The following is a 16036-nucleotide window of genomic DNA, read 5'->3' as shown; positions in this document are numbered from 1 at the left end:
ACTCAATTTCATTTCTCATAAAATTAACATGCAATACTTGGGGAAGCTAAAAAAAAAACATTAAAAGGAAACCCTGGAGTGGAGTTGGAGCTACCCTGGGATGTTCCAGGATGGATGTGGAACAAGCTGGGACAGTGGAAGGGGATGGGACTGGATGAGCTTTGAGCTCCCTTCCCACCAAAACCATTCCAATATTTCTGTGATTTAGACCTGTCTTTGTATTCAAAACCCCCAACTGGATTTACAAGCATTTAAGGGAATAATAACCTGCTGTTAGCTCGGATTAAACATTCCAGAAGTTTATTACCCACACAGTTATAAAAAGGACAATAGAATTTTCCTTTGCCTCCCAACTCCTGCCTGCTATTCAGCCCAATTTTCTAAATGAACCAGTAATGCTATAATGGCTTTTCCTTATGAAGATAACTATTAATTATAATCCTATCATCATCTCAACTTCTCTTTGAATAAGTGAAAGGTTGGGCTTAATCCTTTGCCATAAAATAGCTTTTTGTCCCTAAAATTGTCTATTATTTCTTGAGCTGTGATTATTATCCAGCCATCAAACTGCAGGGTATTGCTCAGATCATCTCTGGAAGGCTTTTTAATTTAAAGTTTTCCAGGCATATATTTACAACTGGCAGGAGAATAAGAGAAAAATGTAGTATTGTCAAAATAACAGTCTTTAAAGATGCCACAGGGTAAAGTTCCTGTCCAATACAGAACATGGTCACTGGTTTGGCTTTTTGGGCAGAACAAGCACTGCAACAAATCAACATTATGTGTAATCCCAGGATCACTGAGGTTGGAAAAGACCTGCAGGATCACTGAATCCAAGCCGTGCCTGATCCCCACCTTGTCCCCAGACTAGAGCACTGAGTGCCACAGCCAGGAACTGCCCTGTTTGTATATCCTTTGGGATTTGGAGAACTGGGAAAACCTCACTGAGCAGCTCTGCTCCAGACCACTTCCACTCCTGAGGGATGAGCCTGATGAGGGTTCAAAAAAGCCTTTGTCCTTTCTTGTTATACCCTTTTTATACATTTTTATCCCCTTTCCCTCTCCTTGTACCCTTCACAAACATTCCTTTTACCTCAGCCCTATATGTTTATAACTCCTGTAGTCTGATATTTAGTTTGGTTTGGGATTCTCCAGGGCAGAAGATGAAATATTTATAACTTTCTCAAAACTAAAGGCTCCAACCTTGGCTGAGCTCCTCTCTGGAACATGATTGTGTAAACCAGGCTGGAGTCTCACTTGAGGGGTAATTAGAATAGGGGAACAATTACTTCACTTGTTAAGTTGCTTATTAGGGGATGTTAGGTAGATATGCTAATTTGTGAGCTCCATCAAATTGTATCCACATTGTACACAGTGTGCTCTCGGGGTGATTCCACCTTTGCCAAGTTGAGCACCTAAAATCCTATCAAACCCAAGGTAATACCCTTTTTTCCCTATCCTGCTGTGTCTGCCTCTTATTTTTACCAGCTCTAAGGCATCAAGCCCAGAGTGGCTGCTGCAGCCCCAGCTGCCCAGGAGGAATGTCCTCACCCACCAGAAATGCCCCTTATACCCACAAGCAATGCCCCTTATACCCACAAGCAAGGCCCTAAACCAGAAGCAATGCCCTTACACCCACGAGCAATGTCCTAACCCATGAAGAAGGCCTTTGCACCCATGAGCAATGCCCTCACCCACAAGGAAGGCCCTTACACCCAGGAGGAAGGCCCTAAAACCCACAAGGAATGACCTTACCCAGGAGCAATGTCCTAAGCCACGAGGAAGGCCCTGACCCACAATCAATACCCTTACCTAGGAAAAGGGCCCTAACCCACAAGAAATGCCCTCATCCCCACAAGCAATGCCCTCATCCATGAGGAAGGCCCTTACACCCAGGAGCAATGCCTTTACACCCATGAGGAAGGCCTTCACTCAAAAGGAAGGTTTTTACCCACGAGGAAGGCTCTAACCCAGGAAAAAGGCCCTTATACCCACAAGGAATGCCCTCACACCCACAAAGCAATGTCCTCACCCACAAGGAGTGCCTTTACACCCAGCAGCAATGCTCCCACCCAGGAAAAAGGCCCTAAACCACAAGGAAGGCCCTAAAACCCACGAGGAATGCCCTCACCCACCATCAGTGCCCTCACCTGAGAAAGGAGTGGTCAAATAGAAAACCCAAATCTATTTACACTTCAATCATCCTTATTTCTTTGATCTTTTGCCCCTTCCACCAGCACAGTGCCCATCCAGGGCTGAAGGCTGATAACAGTTCTGGCCTTGTGGATTTCCTTAATCTTATCCAGACAAAAGGGGGCAAAAGATTCCTTTTGAAGCCAAGCACAATAAATTCCTGAATAATATTAATGACTTATGAGAAATAATTTGTATAAGCACTCCTATCCTGGGGAATGTAATGAATATTCATGAATTTTACCTATAACACTGTGCCTTTGGAAGTACTGAGGTGTGTGTGTTCGGGGGAGAGAATTCCCCACACATCCAGTGCACCGAATAAAGCAAATACCCACTGCTCTGACTTGGTCTCTGAAGTGTCTCTGGGCTTGATTGGGGAGAATTAGACCCACAAGCAATGTCCTCACCCACCATCAGTGCCCTCACCCATAGTAAATGCCCTTACACCCACACTGAGGGCCCTTCACCCACAGTAAATGTCCTCACCCCCCTCAGAGGCTCACCCAGGAGGAGTGCTCCTTCATCTGGTGCTGGTTGCTGTGTGGAGCACTGGCATGGCCCCTCCAGAAGCAGTTCTGGCACAGCTGGTAGTTGTGGCACTGCTGGCAGCGATAGCGAAAGCCCATCATGCTCTCACAGTGGCAGTACGAGCACTCCACGGGGTGGAAGACTTGCAGAGGGGGAAAAAACCAAACAAAGGAAAAGTTCTGATTCATTTCAGGTCAACCTTTAACATCCCGTTTGGTTTCATGCATTTGGAGCTTCCCAAAGCACCCCCAGGTTGTTCAGCACTCGTTATTCCGGGCAGATTTTGAGCACAGGGCAGGGAATTTTGGCACCATTGACCCTAAGGTGAAGTTGATGATAACACAGCAGTTCCATCTGACTGTTCCCTCTCCAGATGTGTCCTCCCTGGGCACACAATTCCCCAGGGAACTCGTGGGAACGGCAGGGAAGCAGCAAAGCTGCATCACTCCAGGTGGGTTTGGCTGCATTGTGCCTGGGGAGATCCCTGTGCCCCAATCTCCTCCTCAGAAAGGCCAATTCCTGTTCCAAACCCTCTCTGACCCTTTGCTCCTCCCCTCTGCATCTGCACAGCTTCCAGTGAGGAATTCCCAGTGAATTTCTGAGTCTGAACATCCAGAGAACTCAAACTGCTCTGACCTGCAGAGGCACCATCAGAGCTGGGTTAAAACACCAATAAATGCTTTTTCCCTGTTCTACCCATGGATTGACAATCCCAGACCTGCTCCAGTGAAGTCTTTGGAAGAAACCAAAGAGGAATGTGAGAATGAGGTGAGGAGATGACACCTTCCTGGGGCAAATGCTTCCTGAAATGTGAGGCACAGGGAGCAGAACCAGAGCCTCCCCATCCTCCCAGGGAACAATTCCTTCCCAATATCCCATCCAACCCTGCCCTCTGGCAGTGGGAAGCCATTCCCTGTCTCCTGTCCCTCCATCCCTTGTCCCCAGTCCCTCTCCAGCTCTCCTGCAGCCCCTTTAGGCACTGGAAGAGGCTCTGAGCTCTCCCTGGATCCTTCTCTCCTCCAGGTGAACATTCCCAGCTCTCCCAGCCTGGCTCCATGAAATTCCTCCCCACCTTTTCAGAACTGTCCCTTCTCCCCCCTGGCTCTGCAGGCAGCAGAGGTTCCTGCTGATAAAAGGGAACAGGAGCAGCACAGAATGCAAACACTGATATCCTGATGTGGAGAAGCAATAACAACGTTGTGATAACAGAAACCACAAGGAACAACAAGAACTGACAGCACTCCATGTCCTGCACACTGCACAGCCTCAAAATGAGGGATAAGGAGAAGATCAGAACAAGCAGGAGCAGGGATTATTAGATGGAAACTGTTTGGGCTGGCTGCAGGGGTTTTGTTTTGTTTTTTCTTATTTTGGGGTTTTTGTCTGTTTTGATTTTCTCGTTGCTTTCTTGTTTTTTTGTTTGCATTTTTAATTTTCTGTTGTTGTCATCTTGTTTTTTGTGGGTTTTGTTTGTTTAGGTTTTTGTTTGTAGGGTTTTATTGTGGTTTTTTTGTTTGTTTGTTTGTTTTCATTTTTCTGCAAGAGCCAAAGGTTAGCTTTGGATGGGAAACTCCCCAGTGAAGTGGAGCAGCCAAGCAGGTCCCTCCTGCTCCTGGCTGCTGCCAGGGAACTGCAGGATCAATGCACAAATTCCCTTTTTCCCTGAATTTCACCTAACATTTTACCTGATCAACCTCCTCACCTTCTGGGCATCATTCAACTCCAGGAAACTGCCTCCCAAAAAATTCATTTAAAAATCTCAGATCACTGAGGCTGGAAAATCCCTCCAGGATCATCAAGTCCAAGCTGTGCCTGATTGTGTCCCACCTTGTCCCCAGCCCAGAGCACTGAGTGCCACAGCCAGGAATTCCCTGGACACCTCCAGGGATGGAAACTCCAAACCTCCCTGGGCAGCTCCTGCCAAGGCCTGAGCACCCTTTCCATGGAGAAATTCCTGCTGATGTCCAACCTGACCCTGCCCTGGCCCAGCCTGAGGCCATTTCCCTTGTCCTGTCCCTGTTCCCTGGAGCACAGCCTGACCCCCCTGGCTGTCCCCTCCTGTCAGGAGTTGTGCAGAGCCACAAGCTCCCCCTGAGCCTCCTTTGCTCCAGGCTGAGCTCCTTTCCCAGCTCCCTCAGCTGCTCCTCAGCCTCAAGAACATTCACAGAATGTAGTTTTTCCTCCACTAAATGCTAAAATTCTAAAACCCACTGGTTTTGCACTGTTGCTGCTTTCATACAGCCAGTGCCCAACCCCAGCCAGCTCTGGGACAGAACTGCTGAAGGCACAAGGTGTTGGTGACATGAGCAAGGACAGAACATCTCCAGGTGTGAGCAAAGCTCTGCCCTGGGCTTTGTCCCCAGCAGGAAAATATTACAATTCCAATATGAAATACAATTCCAATATTAAAGAATTCCAATTACCATTTTCAACATGGGCCAGTCTGTGCATGAGGGGAAGCCACACAAGGCACTGGGGAGGGGGATCAGCCATCAGTGTGTCCAGGAACATGTTCAGCATGACCTTCTTCTGCAGAGAGAGCACACAGACACCTGCATTGTAGAGAAAAACATCCATTTTACACAGCAAGGGCTACTCCTGCCTTCAAACCTCTCTGTGACATAACCTGTGCATAGCAGGAATATTTCCTATACTGTCATAGAATTGTGGAATCCCAGACTGGCTTGGGTGGGAAAGGACCTCAAAAACAATGTTTTTCTACTCCTGCCATGGCAGGGACACCTTCCACTGTCCCAGGCTGCTCCAAACCCCATTCTTGGACACTTCTGGGATCCAGGAGCAGCCACAGCTTCTCTGGGAATTCCAGCCCAGCCCCTCCCCACCCTCCCAGGAACAATTCCTTCCCAACATCAAATGCAAATCTGGAACCTCATTGGTTCTGAAATCAAAGGCTGTTTCCTACTGCGTTGTATTCCAAATATGCTAATTGCTAATTAACTTATATTTAGTTGCTATAAATTTCACATCAAATACTGCAGAAATATTTCTTCTGGAGCATCATCATGCCCAGAGTCTAAACATTTAATTTTAGGCCCAAGACCAATCAAGTTCATGTTTACAGTTGATTTAAGGATTATTCATATTATTTACGTCAAACAAGGAACAAATCATTGGAACAATTAAAACACAACTGCAGTGGATTTAAAAATAACTTGTGTACAGCAAGTGTTCATTTAATATTCTCCCAGATTAGAGACAAATTTCTGCATGATCCAGTAGATCCAGGGAGCAACTTGCTGAAATTAATTATCTTAAACCAGCGAAAAAGCTTTGAAAAATCACAGGGAAATAGCAAAAACAGCATGGAAAAATGTTCCAAAAAATGTTTTGGAAAAGCAATGGGTCATTCCTGGTGCTGTGATGGGGAACAGGGGTGGCCTTTCAAGGAGGGGAAGCAACAAAGGGTTTATTGTGGATTCTCCTGACCTGCTGAGGGAAGCAGGAGCGCACCGAGTGCTCGGTGTAGCCGAAGGAAGGACCTTCAAACACTGCCGTGGGCAACTTCAGCACCTCCCTGAGGAACTGATCAAACTTGGAGAAGATCATCAGCCCGTTGGAATCTGAGAGCTGAGAGAAAATATCTGTAAGAAAATACAATAAAACCCCCTGGTAAATACAGGAGCACTGTGGGGAAATGTGCAGCTCTTTGCACCCTGAGCTGTTTCTTTGTGCTTTGTTCTGACCTTCATTCCTACCAGGACAGGATTTATCCACACAATTCCCACAAATCTCCCTGTTTCCTCCATCCCATCTCACCCAGTCTAGGGAAAAGCTCCTGCCAGTGCTTGAACAGGGACAGGGAGGGAGCAGAGGCAGGAAAATTCCACAGGAATGGACCTTGAACCTGAAACCACTGAAAGCCCCCAGAGAAGGTTCCAAAAATGAAAACCAATTGTTAACAGTGGCAGAGTCAAAGCTGGCAGAACTGCAGGGAAATGTGGAGCACACTGAGGGCATGGGGGATGGCAGGAGCCCAACAGCCCAGAATTCCTGGGGTTGGAAAATCCCTCCAAGATCGAGTCCAACCTGTGCCTGATCCTCACCTCATCCCCAGCCCACAGCACTGAGTGCCACAGCCAGGAATTCCCTGGACACCTCCAGGGATGGAAACTCCAAACCTCCCTGGGCAGCTCCTGCCAAGGCCTGACCACCCTTGCCATGGAGAAATTCCTGCTGATGTCCAACCTGACCCTACCCTGGCCCAGCCTGAGGCCATTTCCCTTGTCCTGTCCCTGTTCCCTGGAGCACAGCCTGACCCCCCTGGCTGTCCCCTCCTGTCAGGAGCTGTGCAGAGCCACAAGGTCCCCCTGAGCCTCCTTTTCTGCAGGCTGAGCTCCTTTCCCAGCTCCCTCAGCCTCTCCTGGAGCTCCATTCCCTTCCCTGCACACTCTCCTTCCCATCTTCACCAGGAGTCATCAGAAGCTGACAGCACTGACCTCATCCCCAGGTACAGCACAGGTGGGCAAGTGGGAAGGAGAATCAGATTCCATTTTAGATCTGAGATACTGAGAAGGAATTGTTCCCTGGCAGGGTGGGCAGTCCCTCGCTCAGGGTGACCAGAGAAGCTGTGGCTGCCCCTGGATCCCTGGCAGTGTCCAGAACCAGGCTGGCCAGGGCTGGGAGCACCCTGGGACAGTGGAAAGTGTCCCTACCCTGGCAGGGTGGCAGTGGGATGGATTTAAGGTCCCTTCCAGCCCAAACCATTCTGGGATTCCAAGATGTGTGTGAACACTTTTAATCAGCTCTGTGGGGGCAAAGGTGTTCCTGAAACCCAAAGGGGCTGAACAGATGTTCCCTGATGTCTTAGGGATGGATGCAGAGGAAGGAGGTGCTCCAGATGTTCCAATCCTGCTCCAGATGTTCCAATCCCTGTCCAATCTCCTCTCTCTGGATGGACAGAATCTCCTGAGGCTCTGAGTTCATCCATCCCCTCCCCACAGAGCTCTCATGTCCCAGGAAAGGCAAATCCCAGCAGGGATGCAGAGAGCAGGACAAGAGCATGATGTCCCAGAAAACAGAACTGACCTGGGAACCAAAGTCTCCTTGGAAAACAGATCTCTCAACCAGCCAGCTGAGCCCCTGATGCACTCCCAGATCAGGGCAATCCCTAAAGGAAAATCTCACCAAAAAGGCCTAGAATTCCCCAAGTTGTGACAAATCCCAGATTTCCTCAGCAGCTCTGAACCCTCTCTGCTGTTATTTCAGGCACCATCAGCAATTAAACATCAAAAAACTCATGCTGGCAGAAAATAACCTTCATTTCAGTGATCAAAACTAGCTTCATAAAAAAAAGCCACTTTCAGAAAGGTATATTTCTAGTAAACTGGAGAAATTACTCCAATTTCCTGAAAGAATGAGCTCAGGAAGAAATCTGCAATGCCTAAGTTAAGAGGGATGAAGCCACCTGGAATTTGTATCACTGACTAAACAGAGCAGCTTCAACTTGATTCAAGGTCTCTTGAATAACGGTACAAAATAAAACATATTAGGAAAAAGCAGGGGAAGAAGAAAAAAATTTTAAAATTGTGTATTTCTGTATTTCAGGAAAATAAGCCAGCCAGAAAAATTAGATTTAACCTGAAAACTGAACGTGGAAGAAAAGGTCAGGATGAAAATGCACACAAAAACAATGGAAACAACCAAAACTAATTAGGGAGCCAAAATTCCAGATTCCTAATCCATTCTGGAGCAGAATCTCTCCAGATTCTGAAGGTCTGTCATGAATCTGGCAGGGTGGGGCAGGCAGAACACAACACAATTGTATTGAAAATGGACACAATTAAATTTAAATTGTATTTAAAATGGACTGACACCTCCTGGGTGTGCTCAGGACGTTCATGTGAGCTGAGCAGGCTGCAGGAGTCAAGTGATCCTAAGGAGAGAGAAATTAAAGGTATGGAAATCAACTGAAAATGAGATAGAACAGATCAGCCTCTGCCAAGGGTAAATCAAAAACCCTCCAAACCCCACTAATGTTTGTCTTGCAGTAGAAAAAAATAGGTTTATTGTCAAAGGGGGAAATTTCCACATGGGGAATTAGCAGTGAAACTGGAAATGATAAAAAATAAGATATAATGATATCCTTCCAAAGGGCAACTAGTGACAGGACAAGGGAAATGGCCTCAGGCTGTGCCAGGGCAGGGTCAGGCTGGACATCAGCAGGAATTTCTCCATGGAAAGGGTGGTCAGGCCTTGGCAGGAGCTGCCCAGGGAGGTGGGAGATGTCCAAGGAATTCCTGGCTGTGGCACTCAGTGCCCTATGACAAGGTGGGGATCAGGCACAGGTTGGACTCCATGGTGTGGGAAGGATTTTCCATCCTCAGTGACCCTGGGATTCTCTGATCCTGCCTAGCACAAGGAGCTGCTCTGCATGGAGCAGCACATCCCAGGAAATCAGCTCTTCCAGAGGCAGGAAAAGCCCCACAGAACCTCCCAGACCCTCTGTGCCACCAGCCATGGGGACATCCTGGGACATCAGCCTGTCCCCAGCAAGAGCAGGGACTGAGCTCCCACTGATCATGGGATGGGAAAACACTGAAAATGCAACTCCCAGCATTTCCTGAGAGCCTCGTGCTGCAGCCTGCTCAGGGAAGGGAGGCTGGGCTGGGATCCTTCCAGACAAGGGGCCTGGAAACAGGAGGTTGGGATGGTCAAGTGGGAGAGAAAGGGGAAAACCAAAGCAGCACAATTGCAATGCTAGGAGAAAAGCAAGGATCAGGGAGCAGCTGAGGCAGGGAGATGAGAAGGCTGCTCCTCCCTAGAGCAGATGGCCTGGGCAGGAACATTCCCTGCCTGTTCCTCCCTCCCTGAGATCCCTGGGCTCTCAGCAGCCTTTGATGGGTCAAGAAGTGGCTCCAGGAGCAGCAGAGGGCTGTGAGTGTTTGACTTTCCCAGAGGGTGTGGTGGGTTTCAAAGCACAATTGGCCTCTGCTTCTCCATCTGCCACTGCTCAGTCCAGTTCCTGTCCTGGAAGGGGAAGGGACAGCTGGAAGGGAAGGAACAGCTGTTTGCTATTCCCCATGCTGCTCAGGATTTTATACAACACTCTTTCAGCACCAGTTTTCTCCCCAGGTTGAGGAATTCTGCTCCATGTCCTTGTCCAGCAGGATCTGGGGTGGGAAGCAGTTTAAAGGGGGAAAGGAATTGCCCAGGAGTCAGCAGGGCTCAGGGGAAGGGACAGGGCTTGGAGCACCCTGGGACAGTGCAAGGTGTCCCTGCCTGTGGCACTGGGTGGCCTTTAAGGTCCCTTCCAACCCAAACCATCCCAGGATTCCACCTGAGAAGCTGGAATTACAGTGAGAAGGTGCAGAGAGGCTCAGGTGAAAGAGAAGATTCACAGGAGCCTCCAACATCCTCAAAGCAGGGAAATGGTGACAAACTGTGATATTCCTATTGGAAAGTCAGCCCTTAAACTTTCCATTTAAAATGCCCAAAAGCTCCAAAGTAAAGAAATGGGCTTGGGAAGCCTCCTCAGCCCCAGGCTCAGGATAAGCAGGAGCTGGAATATGGAACAAAACATGTGGAGTCCCCAGCCCTGAAGATTTCCAAGGAATTCCTGGATGTGGCACTGAGTGCTCTGGGCTGGGGACAAGGTGGGCATCAGGCACAGGTTGGACTCCATGACCTTGGAGGTCTTTTCCAACCTGAAGGATTCTGGAATTCTGAGATTCCCAGCACAGCTCCAGGTTAGTGAATCAGCAAAAAAAAAAAAAAATCACCACTGAATCAGGAAAAAAAAAAAAGCCTCCAGAACTTAATACAACCAAGAGACATGGAAGGAAACATCCCATCAGCACTGGGATTCCTCAGGAATACTCACATCTCAGCTTGTCCAGGATCTTCCCCCCACACATGGTGGCCAGCATGGCTTTCACTGAGAACACTGTCAGCTTCCCGTGGCCCTCGCTGTGGGAAAAACACACGTGAGGATTGCCAAGGGAATGGAAACCAAACACACCTAATGCCTGGGGAGGAAACCATAAATCATGGGAATAATAACAATAAATGCCTTAATTACTGAGATCTGCCCCAAATATTCAATGCAACATTCAGGGATAGCATTTGTACTGCACTGGAAGGGTTAACAAGGGTCTGATCACAGATTAGGAGAGACTCAGGGATGAAGATTCTGCCCTTTGTGTGTCCATCCCAAACTGGTTCATGGCTCCAGCAAAACACATCTGCTCACTGCAAATCTCCTCATTCATTCCTCTGCTACCCTGTTAGCTCCTTCAGCTCTTACTCCTTAACTCAACTTTGACATTCAAACACAACTTTCATCCTAAAACCACCACAGCTGGCAGGAGCAGAGAACTGTGTGAGATCCTGGAGACACCCAGGGCACAGGGACAATGGGAACAAGGTTTAACTGCACGTGAGGTGAGTGAAGCTGCTGTGCTGCACAGCTGGGCTCAGAGCCAGCAGCAGCAGCAGGAATTTCTTGCAATGGGAAGGAGGTCAGAGCCACCCAGCACAGGAGGATGGGGAGGGAAAGATCAGCAGTGCCAGCAGTGCCACCTGAGCTCAGAGTGACAGAAAAATGAGAAACAGAATCCAAATGATTTCAAGTAACTGTGACTACCTGTGCTGGAAAGGTGATTTGTATTGGCATGGAAAATACAGTGATGGGGGAAACACAGGAGTGTGGGGAGATCTGGAAAACCAGAATTCTCCTGGAGGGAATCTCCAAGAGAGGTAGAGAGGGACTTTGGAGGGACAAGACCCAGACTGGTTTGGGTTGGAGGGACCTTAAAGCTCATCCAGTGCCACCCCAGCCATGGCAGGGACATCTTCCACTGTCCCAGGTCACTCCAAGCCCTGTCCAGCCTGGCCTTGGACACTGCCAGGGGCACCACAGCTTCTCTGGGCACCCTGTGCCAGAGCCTCACAGCCTCTTCCCTTTTACTCTTCAATAGACATTAATTTTACATCAAAGGAAGGTTCAGCTTTGAATTTGTGCCCAGAAAAACCAGAGCCCAAAGCCATCAGTGTCTCCTCCCAGGACACAGACCTTGGAAAGCTTTCTCCTGGTGCCCCACTGACACTGTGTTTATAAATCACCAAAAGCCCCAAACTCCTCCCTGCAGTCTGCCAGAGGAGCATTTGCTGAGGAATTTGCCCAACCCTTTGTGCCATTCCATCTGAATTGCCACCTGAAGGAAAAAAGGTAAACCTTTCCATGATCTTGAATCTCTGCAGCATTCCAGCTGTGCCAGCTCTCCCACCACCTCCTCTCTACCACAATCAGGCCCTGAATTCCTCCTTGGGGCACCCAGGTAGGCTGAATTCCCAGGAAAGGCACCAGAGCTGAAGTTGTGGCTGCCCCTGGATCCCTGGCAGTGTCCAGGCCAGGTTGGATGGGGCTTGGAGCAGCCTGGGACAGTGGGAGGTGTCCCTGCCATGGCAGGGGTGGCACTGGGTATTGCTAAGGTCCCTTCCATCCCAAACCCCTCCAGGATTCTGGGGTTGTACCTGTCTGGGGGAACAGTAAAGGCTCTCATGGTGCCACCAGCAACCTTTGTAAGAACTCTGCATTCCTGCAGCCCCGGGCAGGCAACTCCTGCACGACGCGCATTTTTACCAAAGCCCTGCCTGCCGTGCTGCTGAGCTCCTGGAGAGGGAGCCTCAGCCCTGCTCTGCTCCATTCCCAGCTCTCCCACATCGCAGCTTCTCCCTCAATCCCTCCTGCCAGGCTCAGGAGGCAGAGAGAAGCTGCTGGGCTGAGCTGGATCCAAGTGCTGCTGGGGCTCAGCCAAGGCAGAGCTTGCAGGGCTGGGGAAAGTGGGGGATAAAAACCTCTAACTAAACCTCGACCTTCTCAGGCAGCTCCTCCACACATGACCATTCCTGGGTTTAAATCCTGGATTTTTGACTGGGAGCTGAGAATAACTAAACCCTCAGGCAAGCTTTACAACTCATCTCAACTAAAACCAGCCCCACTGGGTTCTGCTGCCACAGAAACTGCTCTGAGATTCGTGTTGGGTTTATTTGTCCTCAGTGAGACAGGGACTGTCCCCAAGTGTGGACTGTCTGTGGGACAGAGAGACACCCAGCTCCTGTTTGGGGACAATCAGAAGTTGTCCCATCAGGAGAGGATCAAAGTCTGGACGTCACAAACAGAACAATTTTGGCACATTCAGTGCTGGGGTAAATCCCCTCCGTGGGGTAAATCAGGAGCCAAGTCCCACTGAAATAAAGCTGATTTGGAGAAGGAGAAAAGCAAAAGTAAAAGTGCCAAGCACAGCAAGGAGCTGCAGCTGCTGCTCAGGGAACAGAAAGGCACAGCTGAGCAAACCCTGCAGGAAAAGGCTGGGAGAGAAACTCAAAAGTGAAGTGCCTGGACAGAACCCTGAGCAAGAAACCCAACTGCTTGCAGGCAGGAAATGAGAATCAGCCCTGTGGGGTCACAGCATGTTAAAGGGGGCTGCAAACACACTGCCCAAACAAGCTGACTTTAAAAAGGGTCTTTTGGAGCAAAATTCAACAAAACACATTCACTTTCCAAGCACTGCTAAACCCCCAGGAGGTCCCAGCAGGGTTTCACTCCAGGCCCAGCTCAGAACAGAGCTCACACCCATCCCAGGAGGCTCCAGCTCCCTTCAGCAGCAGGGCTTGATCCCAGCACTGCTGCAGCAGCAGCACCCACTGATCTCCCTCAGAGAAAACCCAGGCAGGACCCAGGAGGCAATACTAGCCTGTCATATGCTGCTATCATGAAGTTGAGGAGGAGGCTGATGGACTGCTCCACGCTGATCTGGTGGGTGGAGGGCAGGCGCTTGTTGAGCTGGTAGTAGATGGAGGAGATGATGGTTTCCAGGCGGGACACGTTGATCTCTGTGCTGTGATCCAACGTGTTAAGGCCATTGTCTCGGAAGGCTTCAATCATGTTCCAGATGTCAACGAGGTGAACTAGAAACAAAGGAGAAAAAAATCAACTTCTGTCCTGCAAGGCATGCCAAGCTCACTGTGATGGCACTGCTGCTCAACACTGGTTGCTCTCCTTTGGTTTATTGTACACCAAGTGAGAGATTCTGAGGTCATTCTCAGGACACAGCAGTGCCCAGACACCTCAGGTGGCTTTTACTGCACCTTCAACACCTGGCTGTGTCAGAAACACTTCCTGCAGGAGCAGAGCCATTCCCCCCAGCATGCAGTGTGTTAGCAGAGTTAGACACTGAAAGACATCAGCCAGAATTGCTCCCTGGGACGGAATTCCCAGAGAAGCTGTGGCTGCCCCTGGATCTCTGGAAATGTCCAAGGCCAGGCTGGAGAGGAATTGGAGCAGCCTGGGACAGTGGCAGGTGTCCCTGCCAGGGCAGGAGGTGGCACTGGATGAGGTTTGAGTTCCCTTCCACCCAAACCATTCTGGGCTTTTATGATACTCCAAACTGTTTACAGGAATTTTGAACACCATCATGCTGACTCGTGGAGTACTGAAGGAGGAACTTGATGTTCCAGTTAAACTCTGGCTGTTTCCAGCTGATCCAGTTCCCAAACCCAGAGCAGAATGTTTTATAAACACAGGTCTGGGGCTCCAAAGCATTCCCCTGAATTTCCCTGCCCTATCTAAGGAGTGTTAACAACGTGGAGAAAACCTTTTCCAAACCACAGTTAAGTGATCTGCAGAACCACATGAAAGAGTATTTTGAAATGTTTCCAAGCTTTAAGGTTTGCAGGAGAGTGGAGAAGACATCTGAGGATCAGCAGCCACCCAGACATGATCCAGCAGTCCAGAAGGACATTGTGAGCTTCACTCCTGATCTCCCACAGGAGGGTCTGCAGTCAGTGGGAGTTTCTGTCTTTCTTACTTTGAATTTGTTTTATATTTCTCACACAAACCACCCCACAAGGACCAAAGCCAAGCTATCCCCACCCCCTGAGCCCAGAGCTGCCAGCCTCACCCCCAGTCCAGGGGTGGCAAAGGCTGCCCAGGGCACAAGTGGGGCACCTTCCTCAGCCCACACATCCCTCCTGGCTCTGGGATTAGGGATCTCCTCCCACACACCTTGTCCTGCTCTGCTCTTTGCTGTGTCCAGCTCAGCACAGGCAGAGCACAAAGTGCTCACCTGGGATTCACCTCTGGGTCACAACCCACAGCAGAGCAGAGAACTTGCCCTGCCCAGTGTGGTGTGAAATGACAGAGTGATGGTCACTGGTGTCAACTGTGTCCCCACAGAGCTCCATGCACAGGGACTGTCCCTGTGCTCCCTGTGCCCCCAGGGCTCTGTTAGGAACAGCTCCTCACACAGCTTGAGACCATCTCCATCCAGCCCTGAGGGCAATGAAACACCACAGCTGCCCTTGGACTTCACATTTCATAAAGAATAAAGGTGAAGATATTACAGAGTACAGGGCAAGGATCGCTGCCTTGTTTGAATTCTGTATTTAATTCTGTAATAAATCTCTGTTTGAGTGGCAGCTGTCAGTACCAGAGCAGTGCTCCCCTCTCCCTGCAATGCATTTGGGTGCAGATGTGCAGCAGCCATGCAGAGCAGGGTTTGGGGCTCCAGCTGCACACAACTCACGGTTGCATCTCTTCTGCACGAAGCGCAGCTTGCAGGCAGTTCTGTACGTGGAGAGCCGAATCACGTCGAAGTTCTGAGCTCCTGCAACAAACAGAAGGGTTGGGGCTTTGCTTCCCTCTGCAGCATCCAGCTCACCTGGGAGAAGGACTTGGGAAATGAGTGTTTCCTCACACACATCCCCAGCACAGCACACATGGGGATTCTGCCCCAAATAGACACCCCGGATGGAGATAACCACAAGAATTCTGAATGTTTTTAGCAATTCAGTCAAAGCCATAACTCAGCAGGTCGATTTCTGTACTAAAAGATCACAAGATGGGAAGTGATGAGATAAAAGTGATGCCCTGAGGCACCAAAGTGACTCTGGTGGAGATGAGCTAATTGCCATTGGGAAAGGTTCTGAGATTTCCTCCAGGGTATCAGCTTGGACATCAGCAGGAATTTCTCCATGGAAAGGGTGGTCAGGCTTGGCAGGAGCTGCCCAGGGAGGTTTGGAGTTTCCATCCCTGGAGGTGTCCAGGGCATTCCTGGCTGTGGCACTCAGTGCTCTGGGCAGGGGACAAGGTGGGACACAATCAGGCACAGTTGGACTCCATGGTCTCAGAGCTCTTTTCCATCCTTGGAGATTCTCCATCAGCACAGTTCAGTCACCTCTCTCAGAGCACAACTGGACAGAGGCAAAGGAGAGTGGGAGAGGAGGAATCCAGCTGGGAAACAACTGGAATTTGCCTCTGCAAGCCAAGGAGGGCCAAGGTTGTGACCCCAAA

General features: G+C 49.5%; 1 protein-coding gene across 15 annotated transcripts in view; it reads right to left on the bottom strand.

Annotated features, from left to right (window-relative positions):
• The window catches only part of DTNB (dystrobrevin beta), a 118816-nt gene that overhangs the window by 90026 nt on the left and 12754 nt on the right, over positions 1-16036 (bottom strand). For all 15 annotated transcript variants that reach the window (XR_014851193.1, XR_014851194.1, XM_085057279.1 and 12 more), the window contains 6 exons: positions 15270-15350; positions 13440-13653; positions 10565-10650; positions 6172-6326; positions 5148-5253; positions 2700-2866 (listed from right to left, as the gene is read on the bottom strand). Coding sequence is in view for 13 of the 15 variants with exons in the window: in XM_085057279.1 (XP_084913405.1) it covers positions 2700-2866; positions 5148-5253; positions 6172-6326; positions 10565-10650; positions 13440-13653; positions 15270-15350 (809 nt within the window). In the remaining 2 variants the exon portion in view is untranslated. The remainder of the gene's footprint in view (positions 1-2699; positions 2867-5147; positions 5254-6171; positions 6327-10564; positions 10651-13439; positions 13654-15269; positions 15351-16036) is intronic.

The sequence above is a fragment of the Lichenostomus cassidix genome, chromosome 3 (genome assembly GCF_008360975.1).
Source record: "Lichenostomus cassidix isolate B80296 chromosome 3, HeHo_3.0, whole genome shotgun sequence".
NCBI classification, from domain to species: Eukaryota; Metazoa; Chordata; class Aves; order Passeriformes; family Meliphagidae; genus Lichenostomus; species Lichenostomus cassidix.
Note: the sequence above shows the minus strand (reverse complement) of the source record. Positions and strands in the feature narration are given on the sequence as shown.